Source organism: Musa acuminata, chromosome BXJ3-9 (assembly GCF_036884655.1).
Source record: "Musa acuminata AAA Group cultivar baxijiao chromosome BXJ3-9, Cavendish_Baxijiao_AAA, whole genome shotgun sequence".
NCBI lineage: Eukaryota > Viridiplantae > Streptophyta > Magnoliopsida > Zingiberales > Musaceae > Musa > Musa acuminata.
In genome coordinates this window covers 9,004,540-9,021,572 of record NC_088357.1, presented here as the reverse complement: position 1 = coordinate 9,021,572, position 17,033 = coordinate 9,004,540, and the positions used below count along the sequence as shown (strand labels likewise).

The 17,033-nt window shown below is 36.1% G+C and overlaps 1 protein-coding gene and 1 pseudogene across 1 annotated transcript; one reads left to right on the top strand and one right to left on the bottom strand.

Moving 5' to 3' along the window:
- Positions 1–19: 19 nt before the first annotated feature.
- LOC135648566 (uncharacterized) lies at positions 20–6,816 on the bottom strand. The gene is made up of 6 exons (XM_065166356.1): positions 6,672–6,816; positions 4,813–4,932; positions 3,255–4,461; positions 2,401–2,440; positions 2,228–2,316; positions 20–656 (listed from the first exon to the last, which is right to left on the bottom strand). The coding sequence occupies exons 3-6, from the start codon at positions 3,321–3,323 to the stop codon at positions 525–527; spliced, it is 330 nt and encodes a 109-aa protein (XP_065022428.1). The 5' UTR covers positions 3,324–4,461; positions 4,813–4,932; positions 6,672–6,816; the 3' UTR covers positions 20–524.
- Positions 6,817–10,888: 4,072 nt separating this feature from the next.
- Positions 10,889–16,001, top strand: LOC135649826 (uncharacterized membrane protein At1g16860-like; annotated as a pseudogene).
- The last annotated feature ends 1,032 nt before the right edge of the window (positions 16,002–17,033 follow it).

Genomic DNA, 17,033 nt, shown 5'->3' with positions numbered 1-17,033 from the left:
CAAATAAAAACCCAAGATATTATATATTTCTTATGGATATTATAAACTGGGTAAGTATTACTATATTTTTTTTCCCTCAAAGTCTCATGTCTTGATCTCCCTCAAGGGAAAAAGAAAAAGAAAAAGAAAAAGCTTTCAGTTATACTAAAACTATCTTTTGTTGTTATGCAAAATGGCATTCTTTTTCCCGACATATAATAATATTTTTAACTCGGAGCATCCTGGCTTAAATAGGAAAGTAAACAAGAAGCCATACCCGGGAGAATCATGTCACATGAAGCTCTGAGCCAGGCAACGGGTAGAAATTTAATGTGAAGTAATTCAACCAGGACTTGTTCCTGTGGGACGTAGGGTTGGCGATGGTGGCGGTGAGCAGGTTTTGGCCAAGCAAGTGGTGGTGGAGTGAGTCAATGAATGGGGGTGATGATATGTACGAAGCACAGGGGAGCGTGGCTTTCTTTGCAGCGCATGTGACGGAGCGGACCCACGGAGGTTTGTCTCCTTTATCCCATTCTGAGAGCACTTCACGTGTTTGCTCGTGGCATTATTGCACCATCACTAGTGTAGAGGCCACTGTGCTCGACATACTCAAAAAGATGATTGCAAAGAGTTGCTAGCCATCCATCAGCGCAGGAATCTTGAACTCGGTCATGTACCTGAACAGGACAACATGAAGAAATGTTTATATCGGGCATTGCAGCAGACTTATGGAAAAAATCTTTCTTATGTTGATGTCCAAATCTAGGGTAAATCTATTTTAAAAAGAAGAAACAAGCTGTTTTTCTTATGTCACTAGGGTTTGCAGTTCTACTAAAAAAACACTTCAATATCACATGCACTTGTTATCCTTTCATTCTACATGGCATTTGTCTCCCTCCATTGAGATCTAATGTGCCAAGACACCAAGTAGGAGCCCATACAAGGGAAGACTCGTATATTGTACTCACTTTCTCCATCAAATAAACTAATCAGTATGCTTGCAGATCCCAAGTTTGATTTGTATGCTTACAGATGCAAGGGAAGACTCATGTATTTGATTTGTATCAGATAAACTATATCAGATAAATTTGCATCAATGCCACAAATGGAAGGCAAATGCATTGACGTATATATATTAGTCGAAAAGCCTATTGCATCCTATACCTCGCTCTCTGCAGAGCACCAAAAAAAAAAAAGACAAATTAGGATGCCAATTTATTTTCCAGATCCAGCCAAATTTAAAAGTCTTGGCATATGAGGTTCATCAATGCGCACTTCTACTACCCTCTCTGAAAATATGACATATCCGTCACTCAACAAAAGATTTAATCAAGTTGAAATGACATTATTGAGAAGGAACCATGGGGGAGTTCCTTCCTATTTAACACCGTTACAATCCATTCATATTGGTCTAACAAACACTTTTTGTAGCGCCTTCATGAATGACACTTCTGTTTCAATAAAAGCATTGTCACACATTAATCCTTCATAATTTTTACAACATAATCATTCTCATCTTAAAGCCCCAAATTTTGAAGTGCCTTTGATGTTTCCTATCAAATTGTTACAGAGCAAGATCTGCAGGTCCTACAAGATGAATCCGGCATATCACTTGTAAGGACTAATGAAACTGAGAAAACAACAAACACAAATCTAGACCAAGTTCTCTTTTTGTTCGGTCCAAACTCGATTCATCATCATTATGCAAACCTTCATTATAAAGGATAGCTATCAGTGACTAAGCTCAGCTAAGTGAATATTATAAATTAATAAGGTGCAATCGTAATAATATAATGTTGCTCATTGGCAAACAGCTACTTAGATGCTATAATTATTTGAAGAAAAAAGGTTCTTCATTTTCTCCTTCCATTTGATAAGCATGGACCTACTTCTATATTGGACAATTTTTTCTCCATGCTCTCTGACTCCCACATTCCCTAGTTTTCTACAAGTAAAACTGAGACAATGCTTGCATGTATTGTTTGTAGAAAGGCACAGGTCCAGGAATGCAGGGTCAGCATGTGAACCTATTGAACAATGCCTATGATCACAGTGTTTATCTACTTTCTGAATGAAGTGAAATTTTATCTGCCAGAAAGCACAAGAACAAATGGCACACCCTAGTCCTTGTTACTATGCTTGCTTAATATATCACGATCATATTCTCTCAACACTAGTCTACTGCAGGTCACTTTAACCTCAATAGCCTAATCATAATACTTACAGTTGATGGGCAAACTCAACAGACCTGAAGGAAATCTCTGAAGCTGCAGCTGCTGGGAGGAATCTTCATCTGTTCATTGTACAAACAGCTACTCAGGAGACCTGCTGTCAGCTCTGTGGCCAAACACTGCACACATGAGGAACACAATAGAAACAAATATGTTTTTTTTTCCTAAAATTAGAAGAAATTTTCATTACCAGTATACAAGATGCTCACATGTAGACTCGAACATGAGACCTATTAATTATGCAACAATGCATTAACCATCTCGAATGTCCTAACAGAGACAATAGAAACAAATATGTTGATAAAAAGCAAATGAGAAAGAAAGGTTACAGCACATCAATCAAAATTTCTAGTAGCCACTGTGCCTATAGGCTCCATACAGTTACATAAGGCACTCCATATCTCTGTTCACGCTTCATGCTTGACTCTATAAATACCGGTTGGTATAGACCAGTATTTATCTTTGCTAATACCATTGAAGAGTATACTATACCAATATAGTTACTAACATTGATTGATGTGCTTGTAGAAAGCTGTTTCATGAGGGATAAAATATTTGTGGGACTATTTATGTTACAAACTCTATATTTCACCAACATAAATAACCCTCTTTATGATTCGCCATCTACTCATTCATAAATTTCAAATGATAGACTGAAACACAACCATGACATGATTCTAAGAAATTAGACTGAGAAATTTTCAAAGTTCTGTCTAAGCACAGATAATCACGCCAGTTCTCATGTAAAATATGTATACAAGTGTGCATTACTATACATTCCATCTATTTGTGTCATGCTCTACTAGGCATGTGCCCATAAATCAGCCCACTTTTATATATGAGCACAGAGGGCACAACATGGTTGGTGAGTAAAGCATGGTATATGGTAAGCACAAATAATTCTTGATTTTAAGAATAAAACAAAACCAGATCATAATAAAGATCCTAGTAGTCCACTAATTACCACAAGAATTATTAGACACTCTGAAGTCACTCAAACAAAGGCAACTTTCCATAATAAAAAAAGGCATTAGAAGAACGTACCCATATATTAGACCAGACCACTCTGAACTTCTGCCTGAAAATCTTTACCAATTCGGACCCCAGTTGCATATGGCTGATTTTCTTGCAACATATATCCTATAGAATCCAAAACTCCCCATGATGCTATTATCTTCTTCCCAGGCAAACCATCCACTGAATTACATGATCTTCCAGATTTCTGATCAATAAGGGGTTTTGGTTTCTTTGTAGAACAAGGTTGACAATACCACTCATATACTGGTAATTTTCTTTTTTTAGGTCTGCAACAAGACGCATGAAATCCTTCTTCACAGATGTCACAAATTAGCATCTTTGATGGTTTACCCAACCGATCACATAACTTGCATCACTGATAAGACTTGGTATTGTGGTCATCTAGAACCTCAAGAGAAGCACATGAACCACTAGCACATGCTCCCCAAAGTAGACAATGACTTTTAAGAAAAGAAACACACAACTCTTTTACTGAATGGAAACCCAATGGTCTGCAATGACATTATCCAATGAAAACTTTTCGCCATTGTCCACTTCATTCTTTATGGTATATGAACTGTCATTATTATTAGATTTTGATGTTGAAAGTCTGTCATTTATGCCAGAGTTGTAATCTGATTCATATTTTTTAAAATATCTGACAGAAGATTCAGCATGTACTTTGTTTTCTCCAATAGCTATATTATTGGGAATAGAATCTGGATTGGGTAATACTTCTGCAGTAACATCCATCTGTAGGATGGAGGGAGTCCTGTGACCCTGCAGATTATGAATTTCACAGAATATATTTTCATTGCCAACATCTCTATCAAAACCTGTGAAGTTCATATTATTTCTGTGAGGATCATCTTTCTGCAATGACAAGGATATTCTTGCAGCTTGTACTAGAATGGCAAAAAACACCTTCTTCAGTACTTTTTGTTACATTTTCTTTTGACAGAAGTGTGACACCATTCTTCTGCAGCTTCCTTCATTTGTATACATAACCGTCCATTTTATGCACAAAACTCATGCACATATCACTACTTAATAATTAATATATTGGAGCAGATAGACAATTCTAGGATGCTGGAACCAATTAATCTGCTTTCTTTGTCTACAATATCTGTACAGGTTCTGGGGCTTGCTGAAAGGCATACTTCACATGTCAAAAATTTCTTCCCAGATTCAGTAAAATGTGACCAAAGATACAAGTCCATGTTTGTTGCTTCTCCTGTAAAGTAAATGCAATGACAATGTTTTAACGAGATTGTGATGAGGACTCTGGATCAACATTTCACCTATTCTCATGATAACTACATACTGGGTGCATTAGACTTTTTATGCTGCATTTTTTTTTTTTTTTTGGTCATATGCAATACAATGGTAACCCCAAGCACAGTCCAGAAGCAAGAAGTATTCTGAAACATTTGATCAGCAGAAGGACAAATTTATAGCACCATAGAGATTTTGGATGTTTCTAGATAATTTAAGCAAGATGTCAGTGTAACTTGATAGCAATAAACCAATCACCAATAATCATCAACACACACACATATACAAGGTTCGTTTTACCGATCCATACCAATGTACCGATGGACTGGCAGTATTGTATAGTAGCTGCTCTGTACCAACGTCCCATGTGTTGATACGATAAGGCATACTAACGGCACGGAAAAATGACCAAAAATATCTCCAAAATTTTCTGAAAAATAAAAAAAGTTCAAAATAAATATAATTTTAATATAATTTTAGCAAAATTAATCTAATTAGGAAAGAATAGTAACACATATATTTTTCGAACTTTAAGGAGTAGATTTATGGTATATTCCAGACCATTTAAAAAGATTGAGAGAGTAGATGAGTTAGAGAGAGTGAAAGGAGAGAATGAGGGGGTAGAAAGAGTTTAAAAACCCTTAGATCTGGTTCAAACAATCAAATGGACAGTTTCAATTCAACAAATTCCAGCCATCAATTGAAATAAGTCAAAATCTGACAGTTACCAATCGATACAGGTCAGCAATGGTCAGATTTTGACCGTTCTAACTGGTACAAACCTCATCTCGTGCGACACGGGGTCCCCTATTATTGACCATCCGGTATAGGGCAGTTTGCGTGCCAATACCCTATCAGACTGGTACGTACCACCTAGTACAGGTCGGCACGACGAATATTGTGTGTGTGTGTGTGTGTGTGTGTGAATTAAATTATCATGTTATCAACCTTGTAAAGGACTTTAGATTGTCAAACATTTATGCTAAACAATTAAGATCACTATAATTGTTAACTGGAAACAGAAGCTAAATTAGGATTTTTGGTTAATATTTTATTTCCTTTCTTACTTCCCTTGAAACTTTCCAGTCAATTTTCAGCATCATTTTGTAGCTTAACATTGGCATCCCACTTTGAGCAGATCTGAACAATAACAAACCCTAATTCAGCCATATTTTCAGAATAATATATTAAGTCATCAAAGTTCAGGTCACAAAAGAACTTGGTGTCTATATATATTTTCGAAACTCTGGCTCTTATGAGTTTGGGATGTCTTCATTAGCGGCTGAATCACCTTCCTTGTGCTACATTTCCTACATGAAGTGAGAATTTATGACATATCAACTAAGATAAGAATGAAGATACATCCCAAAAACACTAAAAGAATAAAACAGCCTAGATTTTGTCATGGGTCAATATTAACCTAAACAAGACAACAAGATCCTAAAACAAATTTTCCTACATCAAGAACTGGAAAAGGATCAGATAAAAAGATCTCTTGAGTATACATCTAGGACTATGATATATTGATGTGAGCACTCAGGGAAATTAACCCCTACATAAATTCTCAATCCATATAATCTAACGAGGACACTTATCTAGACCATCATTTTAATGGAAAATAAAACCCTAATAATGGAAACTCTAACCAAAACCGCTCTGAATTGGCAACACCCCTAATCCTAGAAGTAGCATATTTACACAAAAAAAAGGGAAAAGTGCATCCAAGGAAAAATTCTGCCTAAATTTTCTCACGACTTATTCCTAACCTAAGTAACGCTCAAATAAGGCTCTAATACAAATTCTTTTACAACAAGATCTGGAAGATAACCAGGCAAACAGATCTCCTGGGTACAAATTATTTAACAAGATGCACGAATCTAAGCCATTTTCTTGGAAGCAAAGAGCACCACGACACCGGAAACCCTAACCGAGATCATTCCAAATTCGCAACGCCCCTGAGAACCCAGAACTAGCATATTTGCACACGGAACAAGGAAAAATAGAACCAAGAACGTCCACAAAATGGGCAGGAAACCCTCCCAAGCAACGACCAACAGCATCACGAGTTCAAGATCAAATGATACGGCACGGGTATAAGATAAATTTAAGGACAGAAGAATTCTAAATAAGTAGCAGATACTAATCTATCCGAAAGAAGAAGATGGTGACCAAGAACACAGAGGAATACTATCAACGAAATGTCGAGGAGGTATCCACCACAATCTCGAGCGCAGACGCTCCTTCCGGGTTTCCTCAGGGGGGAGGACGAGGAAGAGGAGGAGGAAGTCGAAGAGGCGGAGAAGCCACAACAATCCTCAGAATGACCAACCGAACGCGATCCTTTTGTGCGGGTTTAAATACTTGGGAGGGAGGGTCGATGGATTTTTCCTCTCCGTAAGTTTACCACCGTTGGATTCAAATGCCGCGCTGTCCGCCCAATCACAACCGTCCAATATCCATTTTAACCCAGCTCCAAAGGAATGCGGCGACCGATCAGAGACAGCGGACAGGATATTCTCGGTGGTTTCCCCGAGTTCGGACTGGCCACGTCGAATAGAGTGGACAAGATCTCTGTTCCCTGTCTCGATTAAGTCATCATTCATCAGGTCAATACTATATAAGACCGAATATTCTATAAGGTAGTAATACTATATAAGAGGAATATCCTCTTAGGGTAGTTCAGTTATAAACTGATTCTTCCGTGTAATATTCATATGAATATTTTTAAAAATCCAAATGATAGTTCGAATTGATTATAAATTATTTTTCTTATGAAAGTTTTATAGAATATTTCTTCTTCTCAATGTCAGTATAAAAATATATTCTTAATTCTATATTAAGAATAAAGAGAAAAAACATGATACTAAAGAATCTAACTTGGGAATTTATCCTGACCTCGATATCAGGTAATAAATTAGAAGAAATCGCGTTCTACTTCAAATGACTTTTCACATACGGATCAAAATCATATTGTGCCGACGACGTTAATAATATTTTTTCTTAACACATCGTAATATCGTTGAACTGCGCATACAAAATATAAGCAATCGGTTCAAAGAAAACATTAATTCTAGAGAAGAAAATACATATAGTTCTCAGACCAATATCTACTTCATAGAATTTGGTCAGCATTTCAGCATCCTTTTGTATTCCCATAACAAAACAAAGCAGCACTGTCTTGAGTGAAGCAATGAGCACAAGGAAAAGAGGGGTATTCTAATTATATCAGTGAGGCTTAGGAAACTTCTGTGGAGAGAGAAATGGTGACAACTCCATGCCCCGCAGCCCATCAGGAAGGAGACCACAATTGAGCTGCCACAGGTGTCCAAATCTTTCCTGCACTCTTCCACAGCCTTTCTTGGGCTTTGCTCTCAGTATCATTTCAGCATAGTCATCTTCTGGATTCAACAATCGATAAAGGAATTCCCAATAAATAAGCTGGTGGCAATACCCTCAGCAAATTCATTATAATTTAGAAAATGATCAGATAAACTATTTTATAACTCTAAACTTTTCTTACCAACAAGAATTCTTCATGCATTCCAGTCGTTGGTTGATCCAAATGGCTAGAGAAACGAAGTAGCTGCAGGATAGAAGGAATCAGTTCCTGTCTAGATTTATCTGCACTTTTCACTCTGGAAATCAGTTCTTCCATCCCATTTCTGAAGACAAATCTCTGAATTCTAATGACTATATATGTTTTTTTTTCTTTCATTGTCTATAGCAACAACTGATGAGGTGTTATCATCAAGCTCAGCAAAACAACAGCTTTCACAAAAATAAAGAGAAAAAGGAGGTGATTGAGTAGGATTATCATCAGTTCATCTAACTTATTTCAGCTCTCCACAACAATTTTTATTCTTAGTACTGGATGAGTAAATATAAAAATGAGATTGATGGATCATGGGGAATTCAATGCAGCTGATAGCTCAAAGAAATGGATTGCTGATGATTAAAATGGCTGTCCTTGCATCAATCATCAGCTCACCAACTGCTGTTGAAAGAACCATGTCACCCTCTAGTTGGCACCCAACTCATTATCATGATCTCAGCTTACAAAGTAAAAGGACATACAACAGATATAATATGCCCTTTCATCTTTCTTTTTGTTTAACAATGAGGCAATATATATTCAAGTATCATTTTTCTTTGATCTACTTATTGCATCTTTTACAGTCTTTCATCTAGTGTTCTGATCATTACATACTCCATTTACCTCAATCTTTCATTGTGTCATACCCACTAGCTTTTTTCATCCTATACTTGCAAAAAACAATCATTAGAGCTTTTATATGATATTAGGTGATTTTGCATGGCTTAAGTTCTTGAAGGACCCATAGAAACATCAAACTACAACTTCTCCAAAAACCAAATTAAGACATATACCAATTTGCATAATAAGTCTTTATGAATTAGATTCAATTTTTTTTTTCTTTTAGTTTTGTTTGGCTTAGGAGATGAGGATACAAATAAACTAAGGTAACATAATTATAATTGGTTGCCATATGAGAAGTTGGGTTGATGCAGCTAGCAACATGACTGAATAATGCATCAGTAACAAGGCAGCATATAAGCACCCAACCAAGTATTAACCTACTAATTAGACCAGATTACATCAGCCAACATCCTTTTACTAATTGGCTGTGCCAGCAAGTGCAAACTGTATGCAAATTTGTTGTTGTAGATTGGACTCAATCAACATCCTTTAGTATAATGATGTGAACAAAGATGCCTAATCATATCTCACCTAAATGAATTATTTATTCTAACTTAGTTCATAGATTATTAGCACAGGGTTCTCCAATCTAATAAATTATTAGCACAAGTTCCTTCTTTGATTTGTCTCTCATTAATTTATTAAACTTGCTTATTAAAAATCTAAAAAAAAAATACTTCTATATACAAGAACAACTCTTTCAAGAACTATATCAATAGAGCTTAATCAATCAAAGCACTATTGTGACAAAGATTTAACTTTTCTCCTAATAATTAATTTATGCTAAATGATTTATTTCAATAGGCTTGATTACGGTTTCGGAACTAATAGGTTTGATTCTTCAAAATCAAAAAATAGAACTAAAATGGCATCGACTAATTTTGGAATCGAACCAGAATTATCGCTTCGGTTCGATTCATCAAAAAATTTTATTTTTTTAATTAAATTTTTTTAAAATAGATAAATTTTACAAAATTAATGATTTTGATTTTGTAAACGTAGGAATCAATGAACTATCGAGCTATGCCAATTTAATTTTGATTCAGCCCGATTCGATTTTGGTTCGAACCTAATCATGGTTAGGTATATATATTTCGTTACGAAATATTAAAATTCATCTAATATTTTTTATTTTTTAAATACTTAAATCTCTGAATAAAAAATATAATATCTCTTGAATAAAAAATATAAATAATTTTTAATTATTTGATTAGGGCAATCAAAATGACAAAAAAGCTCTCGAAGAACCCTAGTAATAAATGGCAAATAACACCACCTTGTGTGGAATGCTAATTGGCTTTGATTCCTGTCGGCAGATTGCGAGAGGTTTTATGCACCCAAAAATTGCCCTCAAATCTTTCTAAGAAAAGTCAATGTCTATCTCTCCAAGTCTAATGATGCTAATAACATGTGATTCCCTCTTTGGATCCTTCCTCAAAAGTCTTCCTTATCATCTTGACTAACGTGATGTAAATATAAATACAATGATTGTGCCATTAATATTTTTTGACATATGAAATGGCAGCTCAATTTCGAGTTAATTGTTCAATCACTCTTTAATCATTTATTTAGACATAAAAACATTTGGGATGCATACTAAATCATTTATGATATCTCTAAAATATATAAAAATAAAAATAATAATAAATATTATTTAGGTATTGATAAGTCAAATATTTGATCATCATTGTTCTGACTTTTAATGCTCGTAAAGAATTATCTATTTTGAACATGTTTGTACGATTGTACCCATTCGAATATTATGAACCTCATTCAATATGGAACTAAATATTCTTATCAAATATAATAAATTATTATGATTAAAATATTAATTTATATTTAAAAATTTAGATTTTATAGATTAATCCAATAATCTCAACTTATAAATATAAATTTAACATTTTAAAATATTATATTAAAATTTTAAAATTATTGGTTAATGATTTGAAGTCTGATGTAACCAATTTTATATGTAAAATATTGGTTAGACGGTAAGTTTAAAGTCTCGTTTGGTAATTTTAATTTTAATTTATTTTAAATGAGATAGAAATATATAATATTCATATTCTTAACAATTAAAAGAGACTATTTATTATAAACAATGTGAAAGATTCTGAGAGGCAAAATGTAGGCAAAGGATTGGTTGATCCTTCACATCATCAGCTAACCAATACGAAGGAGACACCACAACCAGAGCAATCAACGAGTGATTCGCAGAGCACCATCTCTTCGAAATGTAGCAGATGGGTGGATCAGTCGACCACATCGGAGGCGAATGACTGCAAGCTTGCTCGCATGGTGGATTTGTAGTATCACGGCAACCTTGGGGATGCTTCAGTCACTTTAGAGCAAGGAGGGCATTACAAAATGGGCCTGAGGGAGGTGTGATGTGTGTCTCACCACCTTCTCTTTCTCTCTCTCTCTCTCGCTCTCTCTCTCTCTCTTCTCTTTTATTGTGGTTGGTGAGATGCAGCAGTGACAGGCAAGATCTCGTTCTTACCTCTCTCTCTCTCATTCTCTCGGGTACACTGTTGATTGGGGTGATCAATAGCGGCTGGAGGACACCTTTGGGCTCGGTTTTGGTCGGCGGCGGCTCATAATCCACGAACTCTGTCCTTTGGATCCCTGAGGTACGCGAAAAATCCCACCTTTCTTCGGTTTGGTTTGTGTTTTTTGGTATCTTCGTGTGCCTTTAAGATGCCTAGCACTGGGCTCGTTGGGAAGGGGAACTGGGATGTGGTTATTTCTTGCCTTTTTGGATTGGGATCCAAATGTTGAGAAAGGTGAGATCTTTGTCTTCTTGGAGAGTCGGTAACCTTTGTGTTTGGGATAGTAATTACTTAACAATTCAAATGAACCAGTTTTTTCCGAGTCGTGATCAGTTATTTTGGTGTTATTTGATGGTCGAGTGTGGTTGGATGTCTCTTGCTTGATCTGGAAATCCTTTTTTTCTGGATATATGCTGATGAAAATGCTTGGCTTTATGGTAAACCTGGACAGTGGCTAATAGAATGTGTGTGTGGGTTGTCTTGCCATTTGAGATCCAATTTGAGTCTCTTAGTGAATGAACAGGCAACTGGATGACAAATTAGAACAAGCATAGTAATGCTATAAGACACCCACTCATGCTTATTTACCACCATCTCGTGGGCTGATGTATATGTTGAACATAGATATGATATTTCATTATACAATCTTATAGGTTTTGAGCTTCTTGTTATTACCCATATAAGCTGGAAACAAGGCTGATAGGGGTTTTTCCATTGATTGAACTGGCTTTTATAATATCATTATGCCTGTTGATTACTGATGATTAGATGCATCTGTAACCAATAGTGAAAATTATGCTGGATACTGCTTGAAGGTTTGGTATTTGCAAGTTTATTTTATTGTTCTTGGTTCAACATGTTAAATTCAAGAGATCCTTAGAAATTTGTGTACCTACTTTGAAGATTCATTTGGCTAATCTTCTCCGGGGGGAGGTAAGTTTGCCTTCTGCAATAAGAATAACATCATTGGTTTCAATGATTTGTTATGCAGATAAATATATCAACTGGGAACTTTAAATGGTTATCTGGATTCTGTTCCAGGCTGTTTTGCTAATTGGTTTAGTGAAAGAAAATTTGTTTGACAACTACTTTCTTGTAAAGTCTGCACTGCATTTTAGTTCTCTCTTTATGATCTGTCTACTTGAAGGCAGATTACATCCACAACAACAAGAATTCATGAGAAAATTTTGCTTATTTTTCTTTTTGGCTTATTATCATCCGATGCTGTTCAACAGAATTACATTGGAGCATTATGAGGAGTGTCCATATGGTTGCACCTAACTCCACCATTATGGGCTTGTTGGATATAAAAGTGTTCCTGTTATTATGCCTGTAACTGGAGTTGCTCTCAAGTATTTCCAAATAAAGACCAACAGCAGTTTAGGTTTCATCTGATCTAGCAAGATTTAACGAACCTACAAGCAAAGCTCCATGGGATCTAGATTCCCATCACATCAACTCAGCAATGGTCTGTACGTGTCAGGCCGCCCTGAGCAACCAAAGAAGAAGCCTCCATCTATGAGCTCTGTAGCCATGCCATACACTGGTGGAGATGTTAAGAAATCTGGAGAACTGGGGAAGATGTTTGACATACCAACGGATAAATCTAGGTCAAGAAAGTCTGGTCCTATAACAAGCACTCCTGCAAAGACCGAAACGTTTGGACGTGCTGCTTCTTTTTCAGGACCTATAGTTCCCAACTCAGGCAATCGGTCAAACCATTCATCTGGTCCAGTTTCATTGACAGGAGTTACAGGGACTGGAAGCTCAAATAGACTAAAATCGAATTCAGGACCTCTTAACAAACAAAATGATTCTATGAAGAAGTCATCTGGTCAGCAATCTGGAGGGGCTAACTTGATGGCAGGCCAAAGTTCTGGTCCTCTTCCTCTCCGTGCGACAGGACTTATAACATCTGGTCCTGTTTCTTCGGGTCCTCTAAATTCATCTGGAACCCCCCGAAAAGTGCCTGGCCCATTGGATTTCGCTGGTTCAGCTAAGATACATATCCCTTCGACTGTACACAAACAGGCTGTCACTACTATCATTCGGGAAGACAAATCTTCTTCTAAGAGTAACATCTCCAAACCATTATTGTGGGCTGTGATTTTTCTGTTTGTGTTAAGATTTGTTGCTGTTGGATTTATTCTTGGAGCTGTTCATAATGTCATTCTTCTGATTATTTTTGTACTCTTTTTGGTGTTGTAGTTGCACTTTTCATTTGGAATGCTTGCTGGGGAAGAAGAGCTATGATACGGCTCATTGCACATTATCCTGATGCTGAGCTAAGAACTGCAAAAGATGGTCAATATGTTAAGGTGTCTGGGGTAGGTATCTTTGTTGAAAGACCAAATCATGTTACCCTTTTGGTTAAAGACCAAATTATGTAGCTATCAGGCTTAAATAAATTAGATTTTCCTTTCAAAATATAAACTTAGATGAATTGGATCAATATTTTACTTTGTGCGTTAAAAACTTTCCTCCGCCTAAGCTTTTAAAATTCTTGTAGATTAAGCTAATGACATTTTCGTGGAAAGTTTTGGCTTTCCAATTTGTTTGGTTTCACAAATAACAGATGGGAATGCGGTTATGCTTAAGCATAGGAAAGGTCAAAATGAAAATTTTGCACAGACTAGCCATTCACTAACAATGATTTGAATTAGACTGCATTGATGATACCCTCTTCTACCCAATGTGCTATTTGGCAGAGTCGTCTTTTAGACTATATTATCTAAACTCTAAACCACTGTCTACTATATGTAAGAAGAAAGTTAAACTTACTGTTATATTGAAGATAACAAGTAGCATCGGTTACAAAAAAGGTTGGTTGTCATGCTTGTTCAACAATACTTTATACATGACTTGTGGCAATATGGGCTTCAAGCTTTATGTTCCTGATACTTATTAATGGTTTTTAGTTTCCAGACTCCAATTAAAAGATATTCTTGCTCTCTTTTATGATATCTCTCTATAGAATAGAATGTCCACTGTTACAGGATGGACCAGCCAATAAAATACCAGTATGCAATAATATCTGGAGAAGCTGCCTTATGGGTGTGGCACCTTAGTCATTAACTTATCTACCTTTACCATACGTATTTTATTTACATATGTTCTTGATTGATAATCTACTACCGAAAGATGTGGCTCCTTTATTTGTGTCTGGATATATGATTGTTACTAGCGCAATTTATTTTATTTTTCCATTTTGATTTTTGTTGGTTGATACCAGATGTTGATCTTTATACTTTGTGTGACTTATTCTCCACATAATTTGCAGATCGTTACCTGTGGAAATGTTCCCCTTGAATCATCTTTTGAGAAGATACCCAGATGTGTGTACACATCTACAAGTCTATATGAATACAGGGGTTGGAAATCTAAGCCTGCAAATCCACAGCATCGCCGTTTTACATGGGGTCTTAGATCAATGGAGGTAAGCGACAAAGTACTATCATACTCTTCAATCTACTTTGCATTTATTCTGATAGAAAGGTTTATCTAGTAAGTGAAATTTTTATATAGGTGTCATTACTGTCAATACATGCTCCATTAGCCTTAAACATTTATTGAAGTAAAAATCTTTTATTGAACTAAAAATCTGTTTAACTGCTGAGATATTGCTACAAAACCATAATACTGCTCTCATGGAGACAGACAGATGCCTTGATTCTTGGGACTCTCTCAAAATTGATGTTTAACTTTTGGCAGAGGCATGTGGTTGACTTCTACATTTCAGATTTTCAATCTGGGTTAAGAGCATTGGTAAAGACTGGTTATGGTGCAAAGGTGACCTCATATGTTGATGAGTCCATTGTGTTCAATGTCAACCCAAGCAAGAAAGACCTATCTCCTGAATTCCTTGGGTGGTTGGCTCAGAGGAACCTTTCAAGCGACGATCGTATTATGCGTGTGAAAGAAGGGTAACTTTTCTTCATGGCTATATTAGTTGGTAGCTTTATCTTTAAATTTAATCATGTTAACAGAAGTTGAAGTATCACTGATTGTGATTTTTGCTAGGGATCCTAGTATATTTTCATAATCACAGATTTCCTAATAGCTAAGCAAAAAAAATGTTACCTGTAAGAAGGTAACACAACTATCATCGTACTGATGGTTGTTTATTATGGGCAAAGAGTAATTCAGAGCTAGGAACCATTCAACTCAGAAACTGTGCCATCTCTTTACTTGTAGGTATATCAAGGAAGGCAGTACTGTAAGTGTGATGGGAGTTGTCCGAAGGAATGAGAATGTAATTATGATCATTCCTCCATCTGAGCCAGTTTCAACAGGTTGCCAATGGACCAATTGCTTTCTCCCAGTGAGTCTTACTGGGATTGTGTTAAGGTGTGAAGACACTTCAAAGCTTGATGTCGTACCTGTTTAAGAGATGCAGTAATTGGCCAACAGGATTGCTCGATTGGATTGTGTTATGGTGCAAAGACACTTCGAAGCTTGATGTCGTACCAGTTTAACAGATGCAGAAATTTCGCCGATGGGAATCAGGAGCATGCCGGATCCAAGATTTGTTTATTGGATGGGTTTGAGGCGGAATTGTGCTCCATAATTTGGGTGTACAGTTTTCTCTTTCCTTTCCTTCTCTATTTGTATATGAGTCCTGGAAGCTTTTCTAAGGATGGCCTAATTAGTACAACAAGACTGGAACTTTTGATGTATTAGAGAAAGAGGCAATTGTGGGCATATAATGAAGATTTATTTAAATTTTTCACTAAATCTTTTGACTTTCGTTTGCTAGCTCAACCTAATTGGCTAAATTGTCGCGAGGTATATGCTGGGTTCGGCCTGGTGTAAATTTCACTGATTGGCAGTAGTTTAAATGATATGCCAAATGTCCTAAGCTCACCAACTATTTAATTCTTATTTCAAACTGGTAATTGTGGACAGCAGTCACATCTGTATATTCAAAGATCTTGATGAAGATATTGAGCAAGTGGCAGATTAAAATGCTTGGTACAGTTAATTACAAGTGATGCAGGTGTTAAGTTCATAAAGTTTGGTGGATGAGGAATGACAACATGCTTAGGATGGGCTGCAGTAACACAGCTTTGTTCATTCTATTGTTTCACTGAGCAAGATACAGTTTCTGATTCTAAACATGGAGTTATCATGCTCTGTAAGGAGATTGGCATCTGAATTGTCCATTGTTCTGCAATGACATATCATTCCTGTGGATAAGCTCCAAATATATTGAAGTATCATATGTGAAGGGTGGTCTTTCAAGATTTTGATGCAAGTAAGTCTATTATTCATGACATAAAGTGATGCCAATTTGCAGGTAACTTGTGCATGGAATCTTCCTTGCAGTATCCATCTAATGTCAGCTGTGTGTTCATCTCTGTAACTCTTTTCTTCATTGCATCTCTGAAAACTGAGTTACACAGCTTGAAGCATCTGTGTGTGTGTCTTGTTCCATCCTGCATCTTTCTTCTATTCTTTGTTTACTTTTTGACTTTGAGAGCCTCTATTGTCATTGCTTGTTCTTTGTTGCTTTGGTAAGAATCTATGCTCATCATATATTGGAAATAGATGAAGAATAGTATCATCCAAGCTTGAAAAACCTGATTCTATGCTTACTCTCATTTAACTCATGCTGAAGTTAGAGATAAGAAACATGGCACTTGGTAATCAATAAAAACAATGTAATATGCACTTTTGCTAATTGCATATACAAAACCCCACCAAGCAAATGATGACCAACTGTGCATCACAATTAAAATAATAATAATCATCATCATCATTCGAATG